Source organism: Lichtheimia ornata (assembly GCF_029851405.1).
Source record: "Lichtheimia ornata isolate CBS 291.66 chromosome Unknown scaffold00007, whole genome shotgun sequence".
In the NCBI taxonomy this organism is placed as follows: domain Eukaryota; kingdom Fungi; phylum Mucoromycota; class Mucoromycetes; order Mucorales; family Lichtheimiaceae; genus Lichtheimia; species Lichtheimia ornata.
The window spans coordinates 577,044-594,652 of NW_026695327.1; the positions used below are offsets into that span (position 1 = coordinate 577,044).

Consider the following 17,609-nt stretch of genomic DNA (forward strand, 5'->3'; position numbering starts at 1 on the left):
ATATGATCTAGCTAAACGGTACCATAATATCCACCATTAAAAGTTGTACTTGCAAAAAGATGATGTATTTGAAAAGCGTTATTCTTGTATGGAAAATAGAAAAAAAGGGACGATAATCTAGTTATGCATGATTCATGAAAGGTAACTTTTATATATGTATATACAGCGCATGACATTTTACTCCATCTCGACATCCTCGTTCTATAAGAAACGATAAAATTAGTAGGCTGTGACAATAGATGGTGGGGGGGATGATCACTACTTACCTCTACACGGCGATTGCCAAACTCAACTTGGACCTCAGACATTTGCTTCACGGGGGCAACCTTGACGACGGATGGTGCGCTGAGAACCTGAGCTGCAGTCGTTTCGGCAGGAATGCAATATTGAGAATGAACAAAAGGAAGAGCTGGAGGTGAAGTGGTGCGGATAAGACCCTCTGGTGTAACAAGGATGGTTGCCTTGAATTGGGCCACGAGATCAGATGTCCGTGATGATCGCATGGGAACGTAAGGCGTAATCAATTCATGTTGAATAAGCGAGCTCAAACCAAGACGTGCTTGTTTCGTTGTCAAGGCACTAATAAAATCGATGAATCAGTCGACCGACATCAAGTGGGGGGAAGCATAAATATAACTTACCGTGCAGAGAATGGGAACACAGTATACTTGTCATTGATTTCGGCATAGGCAACACGTGCACCCTTCATCTTGAGTTGATAGGATTTGTGGACATCACGTTGAAAGACATGGGGCTTTTCTTCAGCTGCCTTGGTCTATAGAGGTATATAAGTCATTTGATTTCTCTCTCTCTCTTTTTGTTGATCATTTCCCCCATTGATCCAATAATTTACCTTGCCATCACCGGTAGTCAATACAATGTTCATTTGATAAACCTGGTTGGGTTCGATTTGGAAATCAAACTTGTCAAGATCTTGCACAATCATATCATCAGGGAATCGGTTCTCGATATCCTTGCCAGCACGCAACACAAATCGCTTCATGGGAGAAGAAAAGGTGCCTTCGACAGGCTTACAGCGGTAATAAGCAGCAATCTCGGTAATCACTCGTGTAATTTCAGAGCTCTATCACATATCATTTAGCCAGCTTCCTTTACAATCCTATCCATGTCACAAGCTATACCTTGACGCCAGGTCGAAGCATTTGGATAGCAGCCTCGAGAGCATAATGAGTTGCACACACAACATCAGCAGCACGTCCCTGGATAGGTTGGCTAGGCTCGGGATTGACAATGACAGTATGGGCGGCAGTAGCAATGTAACCATCGATATGGGCACCCAATTCACTAGACAACACATGTCAATGACCTGGATACCATCATCCAATTGCACACAACTTACACCTTAACAACATCGCCTGGCTTAAGGTTGTAATCGGAATCAAGAAGAGGGCTCGAGTATTGCACAATGTTGTTGACAGAGACACATGTAGGAACAGCCACACCTCGATCCTTAGACTTGAAAGTCTCGCTTGTCTATCAACCGTCAAAGAATAAGTCGGCTTGCTATTATGACCTTTTATGGCACTTACGTGAGCATTGATCAAGTCATCGCCATACTGGCACAGATCGCAAATCGAGATACCGGGAGCAACATGAGAGAGCACTTGGGGCAAGACAGCTAAAAAGAGATCGAGAATGAGCATGCTGTAACGGATCGATCGTGTGGTGTATGTGCACGTGGTGGGGGTGGGAGGACTAACCGTTGACAATGTTGCCAGCAAGCTTGTACTTTTCAGAGACTTGGGGATTGGACAATGTGTTATCGGCAGCGAACCGAGAAGGCGTGTAGGTCGTCGTGAGTTCCATGCTATCGGTCATTGTGGGCGAAGGAGGAGGTTGTGGAGGGTGAACAAAGAGGGGGATGATAGTGATAGTGGCGGTGATGTAGAACAATGCCCTACTTTTTCCTACAAGCCACTCTCATGCAATTGGGAGAGAGAGCGGTCATTGAACCCATAGCACCAGGAACATCCACATCCACCACTGTCGTAGTAGTAGATAGGAAATGTCAACAAGCAAATCAATCATCTCATGACCTCAAATAAAGAATGCGTGATACATGGATCTCTCTATTTACAATTTTGACATTTTAAGGGAGTGCATAAACCCGCCATTCACACGCTACATTATCAAATACAAACCCGCTGACGATGATGGTGGTGGTGGTGCAATCATATGATGTTGATGTCTGCAGCGTTTGTGGATAAAATGGGCTATGCGAAACGATCCTAGATTGCGGATCCTTTTCGTTCCGTGTCCCCCTCTCTCTCTCACACACACAATGCCTAAATTCGAAGATTCGGGATAGAAGATGAAACACAACTGCTGCGAGAGATTCTTCTCAATGTCATTAAGCTTTGACATTTTAGAGTAACGATTAAGGAGAGAGCCATACATATGGGGACGGCAAATTAAGACGTGGCTGATGTACTCGCTCGCATATGTATATGTACACTAAAATGTTCCACTTACGAAGAAACTTGAATAGTGTCATCAAGTACGTGATGTAGTAATATTTTTTCTATCACCCAAAGGTAGAGGTTAGGTTAGTGCCGTTACCATTGATCACTACTGCTGATGCTGCTGCTGCTGGTGCCATTGAAAGGAAACCTCCTTCTAGACCATTCCAAGGACACACCTCATCCGTGTTGAGTTGCGTATCACAACCTTCTTTTGCTCTTCCATCCTGGCCGTGTTTGCAAATGTTGTGCAACGTGTGGCTGCATTGTTCATCGATTCCAAAAGAGCTGTATGTACATGGAGGCCATATGCTCTCGTATCCGGTGATTGAGCACCAATTTGGTATCTGCAAGGATGCTCATACCCATATTGAAAAAATCAATGAAGCCAATTGAAGCCGAGATGCATCCTATCTCTTTTGCGCGCATGCAACAAAAAGAGCACAACCCGATCGATAATGCTATTGACATCCAAAGAGGAGTAGCCGTTAGCAAGGTTACGGGGGGTATTTCTTGTGATACCGCTGTGGGCGTGATACATGTAGTGTTTTGGGATACGTTCCATGATAAAAAAAAAGTCGCCACATACAACTCGGATTTACATCTATGTGGGGTGTTGGAGTTGGGTGATGACCAGTGAGCGGCAACTTTATTATAAAATGACATGTTCCAGCCCAATAGCCCAAATGTGTCAGGGTATACTCCCCTCAACTACTGGGTCTTTTGGGTGCATTGTACATAGTACAGGCCTTTGAAATAATGAGACACCTCTTTTATGCGATGAGTTCATGTTTACCAGTGGTGGAATGCTGATCCAGTTTTTTAGCTTTTATGCAAGCCCATATCATCTCGGAAGACATATTGCATCAAGCACATAAACAAAGAAGGCTTTCCTCATTCACAACCTATTTAGGAACTCCCATCAGATTCCCTTGCTTATCGTGCTACACAACATATCCTGAAGCAGGGTCTCCTCACCATTCCCCCATCGCTGACATCCTTTATGAGCTAGCTTACATTGCTTTGGTCAACTAAAATATTTATTAGCTCTCTCTCTTTCTTTCTCTCAACGGATCATCTTTTCGCATCATGCTTTCAACCCAAACAACATTATCGAATACGCCCTCTTCCTCTTGTGATGTTAAACGACGTTATCAATGCGGCGTTTGTCTCAAGTGGTTTAGTCGACCCACAGCACTAAGAACCCACACTTATATACACACCGGCGAGAAACCTTTCGAGTGCTCCATGTATAAAAAGATCTCCTCATGATCGATTTTCGCATGATCTAACATGTAAATGTATGCATACTAGAACGGGATGTGGTCGAAGATTTGCTGTTGTCAGTAATCTACGTCGGCATTATAGGGTACATTTCAAGAGTGACAGCCTTCCAGCCACTCCCAAGATACCAGCTGTGCAGCGTATTCGACAAGTACAGCAATTAATGGAACGCGTGGCAACCTCATCATCATCATCATCAGCATCAATGATGTCTGTGTCCACAAATGATAGCAATAAAAGTATACACAAAACAACAACAACAACAATCATTCAAAGTGGTACCAGCACAGACCCAGCAGCGACGACAAAATGGGATGATCCAATTCGGGTGTACGGCATACCAGAAGTATCTTGTTCCGAGCATCAACACACAATGACTTCTAGGACTGTGCCACAATACAACAACAACATGTCCATTGCTTCATTGGTAGTGTAGCTATGACGTGTGCGATGCGATGTTTATTATCAGATGGAACTAACTCACTATCATCTAGCTGAATTCATCTTATAGGCCTTCATATCCTCAACAACGCTCTAATAGTATAATCCTTGCATCCTCTAATGACCATATCTAATTCGGATAATTATAAAAGTCTCTCTTTCTTGGGGTCACAACATTTGATTTGATCTGTGTAAAGTGGAGATCCAATTAGGATAAAGCCCAGTGAATGTGGTTTCTCAGACGTCACAAGCCCTTTCTTTATCTTCTCCCTTTTTCTTTGCATTCACATACATACACACACACACCATGTCCGGCTTAGTACAGCAGAATCGACTATCGAAGGAAGAATATCGCAAGCAAAAGGATCTTGATGCAGCTCGTAAAGCGGGTACAGCACCTGCTGAAGTCGACGATGAAGGAAACGAGATCAATCCTCATACCCCACAATTCATGTTGAAGGCGCCTTGGTATGTCGACACTGGCAAAGTCTCATTGAAGCATCAACGTGCACCGCAAAAGCGAAAGCATACTCGATTTGGATTGGAAGAGGACAACTGGTATGCCCGTGGTCAACGAGCGGTAAGCATCGATATTCAAAGTTACACCATAGAAAGGGATAATAATATCGTACATGTAATGATTAGGGACCTGCTGCTACCAAGTATCGTAAAGGAGCTTGCGAGAATTGCGGTGCAATGACACATAAGACGAGGGATTGTGTTGAGCGACCACGAAAGAAAGGTGCAAAGTGGACGGGGCGCAATATTCAGGCTGATGAGATTATCCAAAACGTCGATATGGATTGGGATGAGAAACGAGATCGATGGAACGGTTACGACCCTCGTGATCACGACAAGGTCATTGAAGAATATGAAAAGGTGGAAGAAGCACGTCGAGCTCAAAAAGCAACTGAATTGGATATGCAAGGTCCTACCACCACTTCAGAAGCCAAGAAGATTGCACGACTTTCAGATGATGAAGAGGATGATGAAGACAAGTATGCCGATCAAGCTGATATGCCCGGTCAACATGTCAATACCAAGACTCGTACTACCATTCGTAACCTAAGGTATGTTCTATCTCGCTTTCGTACCATGACCAAAATGCATTAACACTATCTATGATATTAGAATTCGTGAAGATACTGCCAAATACTTGTACAACCTTGATACTGAGTCCGCATACTATGATCCCAAGTCTCGATCCATGCGTGAAAACCCACTCAAAGAAAAGTCAACGGACGATGTTGAGTTTGCTGGTGACAACTTTGTGCGATACACAGGCGAGACATCATCGATGGCCAAGACACAGCTCTTTGCATGGCAAGCTGCTGATCGTGGTAGTGAAGTCCATCTACAAGCCAATCCCACTCAAGTGGCCATTTTGCACAAAGAATACGAGTCAAAGAAGGACAAGGTTCGAGATTCGACACAAAAGAGTATCTTGGCAAGATACGGTGGCGAGGAGCATTTGGCAGCACCCCCCAAGGAATTACTCATGGCACAAAATGAAAACTATGTCGAATACTCACGTACCGGTCGTATCATCAAAGGCCAAGAACGTGCCAAGGCAAGGTCAAAATACGAGGAAGATGGTAAGTTATCATTTGATATTATTGGAGAGGATCCTATCATACTCATTGCATGGCTTTTTTATATAGTGTTTATCCAAAATCATACTTCTGTATGGGGTTCATACTGGGCGGATGGTAAATGGGGCTACAAGTGCTGTCGATCTTTTGTCTACAACTCTTACTGTACCGGTGTTGCTGGTGTCGAAGCTCAAAAAGCAGCCGAACAATTTGCTCGTGGCAAGGCAGCAGCCTAAATAGTAGTTGTCAATATGACGAGTTCATCCATAATAAAGACCTGATATACCACACACTCACATACATATGATAACCTGGTGTGATGTGCATGTGCATGTGACCTAGCAATTGTTGCATGTGCTATTGTTCACTCAACGTCGTTGTCGTCGTCGTCTTCGGGATAGCTCCGACTTCTTTCACTTGAACTGTTGTACACCCAACCACCCACACCGCCATACACACACACATACATACATACACAATGAGTGGTTTAGAAAGTAGGTAGCCATCGTTGACTTTTTATTCCTCTTTGCTCATCTAGAACGTCTCTGGTAGAGAATCTGTTTCAATTAAAGGTTTGATTCGAGCATGACAGGTGCGTCTCGGTTTGGGAAGCTCATCTGCGTTACTCCAGTTCACAGCCAAGCAACTCAACAAGCAATCGAAGCGATGCCAGAAGGATGAAGGACTTGAAAAGGCCAAATTGAAAAAGGTATATATGGGTTAGGCTTGTTGCTGTAACGAGAAAGAGGAGACAAACCGATAGTATGTATTAGGCTATTCAAGACGGCAATATGGAGGGAGCTCGTATATACGCGTCCAATGCTATCCGAAAAAAGAACGAGGCTTTGAATCTTTTAAGGCTCTCATCAAGAATCGATGCCGTGGCAAGTCGAGTACAAACGGCTGTCACCATGCGTAAGGTAGTAACGTGTATGATACGTGCGTTTCAAGAGGAATGGAGATGGCTGACAACGCTACATGCAGGTGACTGGATCGATGGCAAACGTAGTCAAGGGGATGGATAAGGCAATGGAATCGATGAACCTTGAAAAGGTATATACAACATACGCATGCCATGTCTTTCTTTTGTATTCAACGTTTTCTTGGTAGATATCCATGGTGATGGACAAGTTTGAATCACAATTTGAGGATCTGGACGTGCAAACAGAATACATGGAAGGAGCAATGGCTGGCACAACGACGATGACAACACCCCAAGGTGAAGTGGAGACGCTTATGCAACAAGTGGCTGATGAGCACGGCCTTGAACTCAATCAACAACTCGGTCGATTGGAACCAAGCAACACACTTGCTGAGCCCAAACAAAAGGAACGTGATGAAGATGCATTGTTGACTGAACGACTCAAGGCATTGCGTGGATAACACAAGAGATCATCCCTATTATTATCCAGAAAGATACACCAACGTCCATGTAGATAGTGAAATTGTCAACGTTCAATGACTCGTGATATATCCGATGATAGGTGTATAAACCCTCCACGTTTTATTTGAGTGATAAAAAAGTGTGTTTGTAACGGATTGCTTGGTACCTGAGATTGTGTGATTTCAAAAACAGCAAAAGAACCCTATCTCTCTCTCTCTCTCTATCGCTGTCGTTGAACTCTGTTTTGGAAAAGAAAGAGAATCAGGCAAGCTTCTTGAAACAATGAAGCGGAGCAAAAAGTTGCTATGTGCATCTCCCCGTACAATGAAATGAAATGAAATCCATCTTCTCGACAATGAGCCCCATTCTTTTTCTTTCTTTCATCTTCTTCCTGGAGACAAGGTGAGCAATGTTGTGCTTAGCCAATTGCGCAGAAAAGTTTAATTGATGCCAAGCACTGCGTATTGTATGTCATCATGTGAGACCTATGCGGACATTTCTCTCTCTCTCTCGAGACACATGCACGCGTGATCTTTTCCGGTGCCAAACAAGCCCACCAAGCACAGCTTGAAATCGACAACCCATCCTTTTTATCATCGGTAAGTTTTCTTCCATTTTGGATGATTGTATTGTGTACGCTATACCAATTGTGGACGCATTGTAAACATTCCATCTTGTTGTCGTTGTTGTAGAGGTGGCACACACAACAAACCTTCGCCGGATATTCGGTGAGTGGGCTGGCTGGCGGGCGGGCGGGTGGTGGTCGAGTTTCAACAGCCGATGGCATAAAATGGAACGCAAGCGCCACTTTTTTTCTTGGCTCTTTCTACTTTTCCATACTTTTCTTTTACATAACATGGGCTGCCTTGGTGAAGTAACATCCAAAAACTTTTCGCTTTATGGTCAATGGTATGTATTAGGGGGATAATGCATTCAATGGTGAATGTGCGTGTGTACGCGCTACTGTTATTTTTCCGACAACGATACTCACCCACCCTAACCCTTATCATAAAGGCTTGGCATTGCATCCATCTGCTGTAAGCATCCTTGAGCAGCATTCAAAACGAGCTCTTGCTAACAACAATCATTCATCCCCACAGTGTTGATCGCGCTTGGTGTTGTTGGGTTTCCTTCCCATATCGTTTTCAGTATTGTCGGCTGGTAAGTTACTACCATAGGGGAATGAAAAAGGGGGGACATGGAAGCGTGTCCATGTCCGTGCCATGAAAAGATCACTAACATGGATTGTTTGGATGATGCAGGGTGATTGCATTAATTCTGATCTTTGTCGAAGTTCCTCTATGCATCAAGGTAAAAAAGAGTCGGCTGCTCAATCTTTGGTTCTCCTCACAGAATTAGGATTACTCACATGTCTCTTTTATTTTCTTACAGTGCTGCCCAACAAGCCCAAAATTGTATGTCCCTTTTGATCACCAGGAGATTGTGTGTGTTTTATAGGAAGGCTAACATGATTCAATCAGCGACACCTTTATTACATACTTTGAGAACTCTTGGTTCCGTGCAGTCATGTACCTCATGTAAGTACAAGGGCAATGATCAAAAATCGAATGATGATGATGGGATCTGATCATGTCTTTTTTTTTACAACATTAGCTTTGCAGTGGTCATGTTCCTCAGGTAACGTGCAACATGTGCCGTGTCATGTTCAATAATTTACCCACACATCGTATTATCGATCAACAGCAACCTGATTAACACGGGGCCATTGATTGCTGCCGCTGTATGCTTATTGCTAGCTGCCATCTGTTACGGTAAGGGGAATGGGGAGTAGGAGGAGGAATCGAGAAAGGCTTGGATGTCCGCATGAGATCATTTGCTGACATGCACATGTATAACAAATAGGTGCTGGAGCAGCAACGGGCCAAGCATTTGCAAGCTCAAAGTAAGGACAATGGAATTTGACATGTTGTGTTACGTTGAATGCTGATCCAAACATTGCACTTTCATAGGTATCTCGGTGGTACGGGTGTGGACAATGTCGTGTAGACACATTATACAGGACCTATTTTGCTTTTTGTGTGTGTATTCCTACTATTGATTATTCTCTTTTCCCCCCTACCCAATCATCCTTTATCTTTTCTCTCTTCTTCTTCTTCTCTCTCTGTAGCATACTACCCTTTTGTCTATACATATATGTCTATAAAAGATCGAACCAGCAAGGAGCTGCTCCTTATTTACAGAACCGGAATGTGAACACACTATAGAGCAAGGGATGGATGTCTATCCATGTCTTGCACTCCACCCGATCCTTGATTATAAAAGAAGGTGCTCGTGATTTGCTTTTTTCTATTTTTCTTTGCATTCTCATTTCCTCTCACTCTACTACAAGCCATCATCATGGAAAAATTCAAGGAGGTGAGTTATACTTATATCAGCATGAGTTGCATCTGATAGATTCTTGGCAGAAACTTTCCCAATTGCGTGCCGAGGTGGAAGCAGCCAACGTCCGAGCCGATGAAGCCGAGGCAAAAGTCAAGAAGCTTGAAGAGGAACACATTCAAAAGGAGCATGAGACAAGCTCTCTTGAATCCCGTGTCAAGCTATTACAAGAGCAATTGGATAAGGCCGAAAGCGATTTCAAAGAAGCATCCGAAAAGTATGTATTTGGTACATGGGGTGATGGTACTCTTTTTATTGACATCTATCCTTTGATTCAGTTTCCGTGAAGCCGATTTACGTGCCGAGCAATTTGAAAAGAAAGCCAACAATCTTCAACAAGAGCTCGAAAACATGGAATCGAAACATGAGGAAATGTGTGGCAAGTACCAAGCAGCCAAAGCCGAAATGGATGAATTGGAACGTCAGCTTGAAGGTGTCTAGTAGTGGATTATCATTGAACAAGGAATAGTAATAAACGACCCACACATCTCCATCCCACAAGGGAGGAGGCACGAGGTGGTTATTTCAGCACATTCATAATACAAGGAGGATCCTGTTTCAAAGGGATGGAAAAAAGAAAAAAAAGAGCTATGAGGGAGCAAAGCTATCATGGGATGGGACATACAAGCATGTGCAGGTTGTAAAGTAACCAAAGTCAGCAAGTGGGATGGGATGTGTTGGCATGACGCAATGTCGAACAAGCATCAAGTCCTGCTGACGCGGCATGATGGAAGCAGTGTGTCTTTTGTGTGTGTCTGTGTAGTAGTGGTGGATCAAAAAAACATTCCCCGAACATGTTCCATGGACCACCAGCATATATTTTCCCGGGCGATAGATCCACTCGTCCGTTTCGCTTGTAACCCATGTTATTATTACCAACCTTTCTTTCTTTCCCACACTTGAACCAACATGGAACATGACAAACATCCTCTCGAGCCTTCCAGCAGGAGGACAAGCACAACGGCTGCTGGTTCCAGTGGTAACCATGGCAACACCAATACCAGCCATAACGATAGCATAAACTCTTCTCACCTCGATCCCGACAATGCTGCACATCGCTCTTCAAGTGAATCATACCACCCTCCATTTCTTGTACGATCCCGGTCTCAAGCTGAAAAAGAACGCATGCAACGTCAACTTGAGCAGCAAAAACGTACCAAAAGCCCCTATGATACCCTTCGTCGTGTTTACGAGCGATACTCTACATCCGCTCTTTTGGAGAACAAAGCAGCTGTGGCTCGAGACCATTTAGGTAATATGCAGATCAAACAAACGCAGGGTGTATATGTATATATATATCCAATGCGGCTTTATTAGTGTGATACACGCATGCTTACGTCTCTTTCTTATATATGGAATAGCAAATGAACGTACTTTTCTTGCATGGCTACGGACATCCTTATCCCTTGTTACTGTAGGCGTTGGTAAGCATGAATGTCATATGTCTTTTTTAGTGTACATCATTTCTCAAGTAACGTGTTATAGCAATTACACAGCTTTATAAGCTTAGTCCTGATGGTGTGCATGCACATTCGGGGCGTGCTATTGGTGCTACGTTTGTTGTGCTTAGCATTGTCTTTTTGTATATGGCCAATGCCAGATACTTTCATTCCCAGGTAGCTCTTACCAAGGACCGATTCCCTGCCAGTCGCGGTGCAGTATTATTTGGATCGACAGCTGTATTAGCCATCCTCATTGCCATGTTTGTTGTCATCATCTTAGACCAAAAATCATCATAATGAAGAAGAAGAATATCTGTATTTGTAATTGACATGGGGGAAAGGATAATATAAACATCACAAGCTACTTGTATAACGTTGAGAGGGGGATTGAATAAGAAAGAAGAGAAAGAGATATATAATCAACAATGTGTAAGGTAGAAACGAGAGAGAGAGAGAGCGTAGAAACGACAAAGGGGGTGATTGAAAATGGGGGAGAAGAAGGGGGTAAAAGGGAAACAAAGCCCCTGGATAGTAACCCCGTAACTGTAGATTTTGATTTTTCTTTTCCAATATGGAATGAGAATGGGAGCATATATACAAGAAAACAAGGTTGTAACAAGATACGTGCAAAAAGGATGCAAGAAGAAGAAGAATGGACAGCGAGAGAAGAGAAAAAGGTCGGCTCCCGGTAAAAAAAAGGTGGATAGCAGGATCACTTAGTGCACCATATTGGCGACAAAATGGTTACGATCACCGACACTGTACGACCGAGGTCGAAGCTTAGTCGTTTCTGTCACTTGCAGATGGTGCAATGGGACAATGAAACTCGAATCTTGAGGAAGCGGATTACCGGTACGTGCAATCTCTTCTTGACTGTAGTAGTGCTGATGAGCAGTTAAAATTTGTCGTAGTTCCTGACAGGCATCATCATCATCGTGACAAATAGTAGTAGCGGGTGGATTGGTGGTTGCTGTTGTCGTAGTGGTAGTAGTAGTGGTGGTAGTGGTGCTAAGAGGGCTGTAGACGGGTGACGAAGGCTTCTTGGGGCAAGGAGCAACGATGCTTAACGAGGCCATTGTAATAAGAACACAAAGAGACAAGATGAACAAGTATATATATGGGTGTTGATATGTGAGGGGAATTGGATATGTACAAGGGGATGGATGTAAAGAAGAAAAGAGCAATGTGCGTGAGAGAGAGAGAGAAGAGAAACAAAATGCGGTGATATATAAAAAGAGCAGCATCCAATTTTATCACAGGCAGCTGCCATGGTTACACAACCCACGGTCCTCCAACACGAGTTGGGCAAAAGCGGAGCCAGTGGTATCTCTCCTCCGTTGCATGACCTGCCGTTGTCACGCGGTGACACACCTGCCCTGCTTGGCACTATTCCTACACACACACACTTTTGAAGAGAGGGCGAGTCTTTTAGCCTGCCAGCTGTCAAGGGGTGAAACACATCAGTGAGGGGGGGAGAGGAAGAGGTTACTTTTTTCTCCTTCCAACAACAGTCAACAGCACATACAAAAAGCTTATCTACCATCATGTCTTTTACGGAACAGCTTGAATGTCTCACCACAACATCCTATTCATCACACCAATATATATGATGCGCCGATTTAACATCGAGAGAGCTTATTGCAGCAAAGGCTGTATGTGTGTAACAGATGATCCTGGTGATACACATTCATTAGCTGTGCACACTTTGCATATAAGCAACCATATTGATGTCGGTTCCCTTCTCGGCATGCTCCTTTCAGAGAGAGTGAAAAGAACATCACACGTCCTATTCACACGCGTGTACCTACATGCATCAGCACCTTGACACCCCTAAATGTGTGTGTGTGTGTGCGTTTTGGTTGGTAGTCCTAATGGCGATAATGATGATGATAATGACCACTACACACCCGCATGCACATGCACGTACGTTGCACTATTCATCTTTGGCACAATGACCATCAATTATCGGCAAGCCTGCGAAAAAAGAAAAAGGACGCACGAGTGCCGCCGCCCACCATTTGCATATTGGCTTGAGCCACATTGCGATTCCTCTTTGAGTATTTGTGTACATGTATGTATGTGTGTTTATCATCCACGAGTCATTTGTTGAATCCTATTGCCCGTGCACGTACTATCGTTCTTGTTGACCCATTTGTATCGATCGGCTTGTTCCCCGCAGCGGTGGTGGAATCTTGTCTAGACCATTTAGTATCACCCTGATTTAGAAAAAGCGAGGGAGTGAGCGTATAAAGTAGCTTATTTGACATCCGTAACATCATCAGCTCTCCCTTTTTGCCCCCTAGGTGTTACACTGTGCTTCGCCTCAATAAGCAGGTCATTTTTACTTTTTGCACTAGAGCCATGTGTTTTATGGTTGGTGCCTTCCAATCGAATGGCCTGGTGTAACATGATATCCATGCACTCGTGTTGTGAGTTGATTTTGTCAATCCCTTCATACACATTTATCCACCGGTGATGATTCCGGAAAAAGCGAGACTGTAAACCTTATTTGACCTTGGACCACATTGATATTCCCACTCACTTTGTGGATGATGATCTCTCTCTCTGTTATCCACACCCAGCAAAAAAGCTGATCATCTTTATCATTTCACAAAACATCTATTTGCTTAACGATTCTTTTTTCGTGCTCAAGTATTTAATGTTCAAGAGGGGGTCACATGATGATTGTTTGTGGGTGGAGTGGTTGATTCTATGGGTGATCATCTTTTTCTCATGGTGATGCTTCCTATATTACCCCAACAGCCTTGGATTTGCCATGTTCTCGAATATAGACGGTTTATTTATCATGTACTATCCACTACCATAATCCTAAACCTACGTATCTCTACGCCTTCGATTGAACCCACTTGCATGGTATACGCCCATAATCCAACATGGTGCAGTAATAAAAACAACCGATCCTGCTGTCATACCTGTTCCTTATCAAACCCACAGTGAACCGCATCCACGTATGCTCCTGAATCACCTGTCGATCGCGTATCAAGGCTGCAAGAGAAAGAGACGAGTGGTTGCATACAGAAGAGAACCTGATCATTGAATACCTTGCATGTTGATATCGAAGTTGCTTGTAAATGGCACGTTTTTCTCGAATAAAGTAATCCGTCAGCAGTGTACACGTGTTGGACCATACGCTTACACACTTGAGCTTGTTTGCATTCGACTTGGCAATGGAGTGCATGTCGAGGTAGGAAGAGTTGAAGATTGGCTGTGTATATACATCTAATAAACTCTTGCCGGGAGATAGTCAATTGGTAGCTCACATGGTGATGGAAGTAACGAATGAAAGAGGTGGCTCATGTAGAAGGACGTGGACACAAGTGTCAAGGGCGGCAATGAGGAATAAAAGTACAAGTAGCAAAGGCATATGCAGGGACGACATCCTTTATTCAAGGCGCGATTGCGCAACGCCAGGTTGCTGATATCAAACGTGATCCGATCATCTTCGCTGCTTACCGAATACGCATACCAGCAATATTAAGAGCAGGTTGACAACATGGTAAATCACCTTTGTGATAATGGGGGTGTGCATTAGACGTACAAGTGATTGATTTCCTTGATAGATTTCTTATCGCCTGCCCCCGAATCGCCGATGTATGCAGTAGGCTCTTTCGAACTTGATTCTGGTATATGCGCCCCATCACTTTATCAGCTCATGGATCAATTTATCAATGCATCATCACCAACACACAGAGACCCACGCCCATCGTGCACAATAAAAGGATGTTGTCGCCGCCCATCATCATACTCCCACATCTCTCTTTCTTCTGTCGTTCTTCTTTGATTGCTTACATGGTCAATTTTTCAAGGTTTGTACGTATCCCATTTCTTGCAGACTTTGTGAATATGCGCTGATCCTTGTGGTCATTCATAGGGTTTCTTTGTTCCCTGCTTTCATTGTTGTCGTCGTCGTCCTCATTGTGATATTGGATTCTTATAAAAAGGTAAAGCCTGATCATGTTGCTTGATGAGTCACTACTGATACACGCCACCTTGTTGCTTTCCATATAGCTATCTCTTCGTGAAGACATCTACAAAAGCTGGTTTCGCTATCATGGCCTACGTCGGGTGCTGGAATTGACATGGTGCATTTGGCATGGTGCAAATAACTCTCTATTATGGCCCTCTCAAGAATCAACTCTCGCGGCATCGATTTGTAGAACTCAATGTCAAAGCCTGTGAAATGTTGAATGAAGCATGGATATTTCTCTCGCAACTTCGTTACGCCTGTGCCAAGTTACTTGCTGGTTGCATCATAATCAACAAGAAAGAAGCTGTAATCGCCAATTCAATCGAGGTGTATGAGCGCTCCCGAACAATCGATGTTCACCGTGAGAGATCATCCATCATCAAAGGCTCGCCATCTCAAAGCTCGCTGCCACCAGCACAGACAAAGTATCCCAACACTTGGGCAACCGTGCTCAGCACAACTTCCCACAGGCAGCCGACCACCAACAAAAATAAGATCACTCAACTCAAGACCAAATGCCCCCAATCAATCATCAAGGACAACATTACAGAAATCATCAAGCTTGCAGAAGAGAATGAAGCGCCCAGCATCTTGAACCACAAGGCCGTGGATAAACATCTCTGCAAACTAGCCGGTTTGCTATCCAACAGCATTGCGACACAAACAATGGTCGTTGATCAAATCATTCAGGCGAGGTATGTATCTTGAAAAGGTCGACGCAAATCCAACGCATTGTTAATGAATGTCGATTAGCCAACTTAAGAACCAAGGACCATATAAAACGCGCTGAAAAACGCTTTTTTTATTGTCGTTAATCCCAATCGTTTGTTGTACATGATTAAATTCTCTCATTTGAAGTCGTCCACAATCGAGATACAAAGATATCAATGCTCCTAATTTTGTTGTTGTTGTTCGGATGCGATGTATTGACAGCTGCTGTTTGTGTATTGAGAGATCAAAATGTGTATTGGCTAGATCAAGGTTTTACATAATGCGGAATGCAAGAAGTGAAATCCCATTCTCCCAATCTGTGTATGTATGAAACATCAGCTGTCGTTTTAGATTACAAGTGGATGAAGGAAGTATTCCATGATAGGGTCCTCCTCCGACAAATCGATCGTCGTGAAGCACCGATTTTGATCAAAAGTAAAAGAGAAGCAAAACTCAAATGTTGGGTCATGTAGTAAAAAGAGCTACGTTTCTATCTTGGTGAACGAGCAGTCCAAGAAACCAATATCGATACACTACTACAACTTCTTATCTATGAGAAAGAAGACCCCTTTTTTCATTTTGATGGAGGACAATGACACGCTGTGTCTTGAAACAAGGTTGATCCACCGAATGGCATGTACTACCTTTCTTGGCGGTTTCTGTGTAACGACAAATGCAGCACTAAACCAGAACAAGGGCACCCGGTTCACACATAAAAAAGAAAACGGTAAAATATTATAGAAAAGGCTGATTGTACATCTACACAGAAATAAATACGAAGAAGGAGAGAGAGAGAGAGAGATTGAAAAGAGAAGGAGGCGGGTTGGATAGCATGATATGGCTATTGTAGACAGGAATGGAAGGGGATACTAGGTGGGTGGATATGGTAGTTGTTGTTGTTGTGATGGTGGAACAAGCTGAATGTTTTACATGAGCACGCAACACTTGTCGGTAGCAACATCGGGAGCATCTTGCATGTAATGATCATGACCACCACCGTGCATTTCTTGTTCCTTGTTGAATCGACGTATTTCACGTACAACTTCATAAAACGATTCGTCTACTCGGATCCTCTGCTTGGCTGATGTTTCAAGGAATTGACATCCAAATCGTCTCGCAAGATCACGTCCTTCTTGGCTTGATACTTGTCGTTCCGCTTCCAAATCACACTTGTTGGCCACGAGCACCATAGGAAAGTGGTCGCGATCCTTGACACGGCAAATTTGTTGATAGAATGTGAGGATCTCGTCAAATGACATGCGTGATGTGATCGAATACACGAGTAAGAAACCTTCACCGTTACGCATGTATTGTTCTCGCATAGCACTGGATGGATGCTATTAGTCATTCAACCCACTATCATACTCATTTGCGTTGTTTTTGCTTACCTGTATTCTTCTTGACCAGCAGTATCCAAGACATCCAACAAGGCAGTTTCATTGTCGATCACACATTGTTTACGATATGAATCTAAAAGAGGGGATAATAATAAGAATCAGCAAGATCGATCTACCGCCGCCGAATCGCCACCATGATATCCATACCTTCAATAGTAGGATCGTACTCGTCAACAAAATGCGACTGGATAAACTGGATCGTCAGGGCCGACTTGCCAACACCTACAAAAGTTCAAGTGGTCAATATGAAAAAAAGTAGCCGAGCATGTGGATAAGGTGTTCCAATGAGGAGGAAGAAAAAGGGAACCCATGGAATGGAAAAAGGCAAGGCGAGATGGACTTACCACCGCCGCCGACCATGACCAACTTGTACTCGCGAACAAATGACGAAGCTTTTGACATGATGGAAGAACAAAGGTGACAATGGGTGTAGTAATAGTAAGTAAGTAGTAAGAGTGGGAAAAAAAAGAGAGAGAACTCCTCCTTGGTG

At 43.5% G+C, this 17,609-nt stretch overlaps 9 protein-coding genes across 9 annotated transcripts; 6 read left to right on the forward strand and 3 right to left on the reverse strand.

The window, feature by feature from the left end:
* Positions 1-177: 177 nt before the first annotated feature.
* O0I10_002592 (DNA-binding protein, 42 kDa) lies at positions 178-1,827 on the reverse strand (the record flags this gene model as incomplete). The annotated part of the gene is made up of 8 exons (XM_058482673.1): positions 178-201; positions 267-579; positions 642-775; positions 854-1,084; positions 1,143-1,305; positions 1,361-1,494; positions 1,551-1,639; positions 1,722-1,827. The coding sequence occupies 8 exons, from the start codon at positions 1,825-1,827 to the stop codon at positions 178-180; spliced, it is 1,194 nt and encodes a 397-aa protein (XP_058346697.1).
* Positions 1,828-4,512: 2,685 nt separating this feature from the next.
* Positions 4,513-6,033, forward strand: O0I10_002593 (uncharacterized protein; the record flags this gene model as incomplete). The annotated part of the gene is made up of 4 exons (XM_058482674.1): positions 4,513-4,785; positions 4,851-5,275; positions 5,337-5,800; positions 5,867-6,033. The coding sequence occupies 4 exons, from the start codon at positions 4,513-4,515 to the stop codon at positions 6,031-6,033; spliced, it is 1,329 nt and encodes a 442-aa protein (XP_058346698.1).
* Positions 6,034-6,275: 242 nt separating this feature from the next.
* O0I10_002594 (uncharacterized protein) lies at positions 6,276-7,180 on the forward strand (the record flags this gene model as incomplete). Its single annotated transcript, XM_058482675.1, has 6 exons — positions 6,276-6,291; positions 6,350-6,369; positions 6,429-6,506; positions 6,571-6,717; positions 6,782-6,850; positions 6,908-7,180. The coding sequence occupies 6 exons, from the start codon at positions 6,276-6,278 to the stop codon at positions 7,178-7,180; spliced, it is 603 nt and encodes a 200-aa protein (XP_058346699.1).
* Positions 7,181-8,037: 857 nt separating this feature from the next.
* On the forward strand, positions 8,038-9,188 carry O0I10_002595 (uncharacterized protein; the record flags this gene model as incomplete). The annotated part of the gene is made up of 10 exons (XM_058482676.1): positions 8,038-8,090; positions 8,196-8,218; positions 8,282-8,342; positions 8,444-8,492; positions 8,574-8,596; positions 8,663-8,719; positions 8,796-8,819; positions 8,886-8,953; positions 9,045-9,084; positions 9,152-9,188. The coding sequence occupies 10 exons, from the start codon at positions 8,038-8,040 to the stop codon at positions 9,186-9,188; spliced, it is 435 nt and encodes a 144-aa protein (XP_058346700.1).
* A 351-nt stretch (positions 9,189-9,539) lies between these two features.
* Positions 9,540-10,022, forward strand: O0I10_002596 (uncharacterized protein; the record flags this gene model as incomplete). Its single annotated transcript, XM_058482677.1, has 3 exons — positions 9,540-9,557; positions 9,608-9,798; positions 9,860-10,022. 3 exons carry the CDS (start codon positions 9,540-9,542, stop codon positions 10,020-10,022), a joined length of 372 nt encoding a protein of 123 aa, XP_058346701.1.
* A 468-nt stretch (positions 10,023-10,490) lies between these two features.
* O0I10_002597 (uncharacterized protein) lies at positions 10,491-11,320 on the forward strand (the record flags this gene model as incomplete). Its single annotated transcript, XM_058482678.1, has 3 exons — positions 10,491-10,833; positions 10,943-11,005; positions 11,067-11,320. The coding sequence occupies 3 exons, from the start codon at positions 10,491-10,493 to the stop codon at positions 11,318-11,320; spliced, it is 660 nt and encodes a 219-aa protein (XP_058346702.1).
* Positions 11,321-11,739: 419 nt separating this feature from the next.
* Positions 11,740-12,099, reverse strand: O0I10_002598 (uncharacterized protein; the record flags this gene model as incomplete). The annotated part of the gene is made up of 1 exon (XM_058482679.1): positions 11,740-12,099. One exon carries the CDS (start codon positions 12,097-12,099, stop codon positions 11,740-11,742), a length of 360 nt encoding a protein of 119 aa, XP_058346703.1.
* Positions 12,100-15,137: 3,038 nt separating this feature from the next.
* O0I10_002599 (uncharacterized protein) lies at positions 15,138-15,801 on the forward strand (the record flags this gene model as incomplete). Its single annotated transcript, XM_058482680.1, has 2 exons — positions 15,138-15,706; positions 15,765-15,801. The coding sequence occupies 2 exons, from the start codon at positions 15,138-15,140 to the stop codon at positions 15,799-15,801; spliced, it is 606 nt and encodes a 201-aa protein (XP_058346704.1).
* An 847-nt stretch (positions 15,802-16,648) lies between these two features.
* On the reverse strand, positions 16,649-17,521 carry O0I10_002600 (Ras-like protein 1; the record flags this gene model as incomplete). Its single annotated transcript, XM_058482681.1, has 4 exons — positions 16,649-17,048; positions 17,111-17,192; positions 17,267-17,341; positions 17,464-17,521. The coding sequence occupies 4 exons, from the start codon at positions 17,519-17,521 to the stop codon at positions 16,649-16,651; spliced, it is 615 nt and encodes a 204-aa protein (XP_058346705.1).
* Positions 17,522-17,609: the final 88 nt, after the last annotated feature.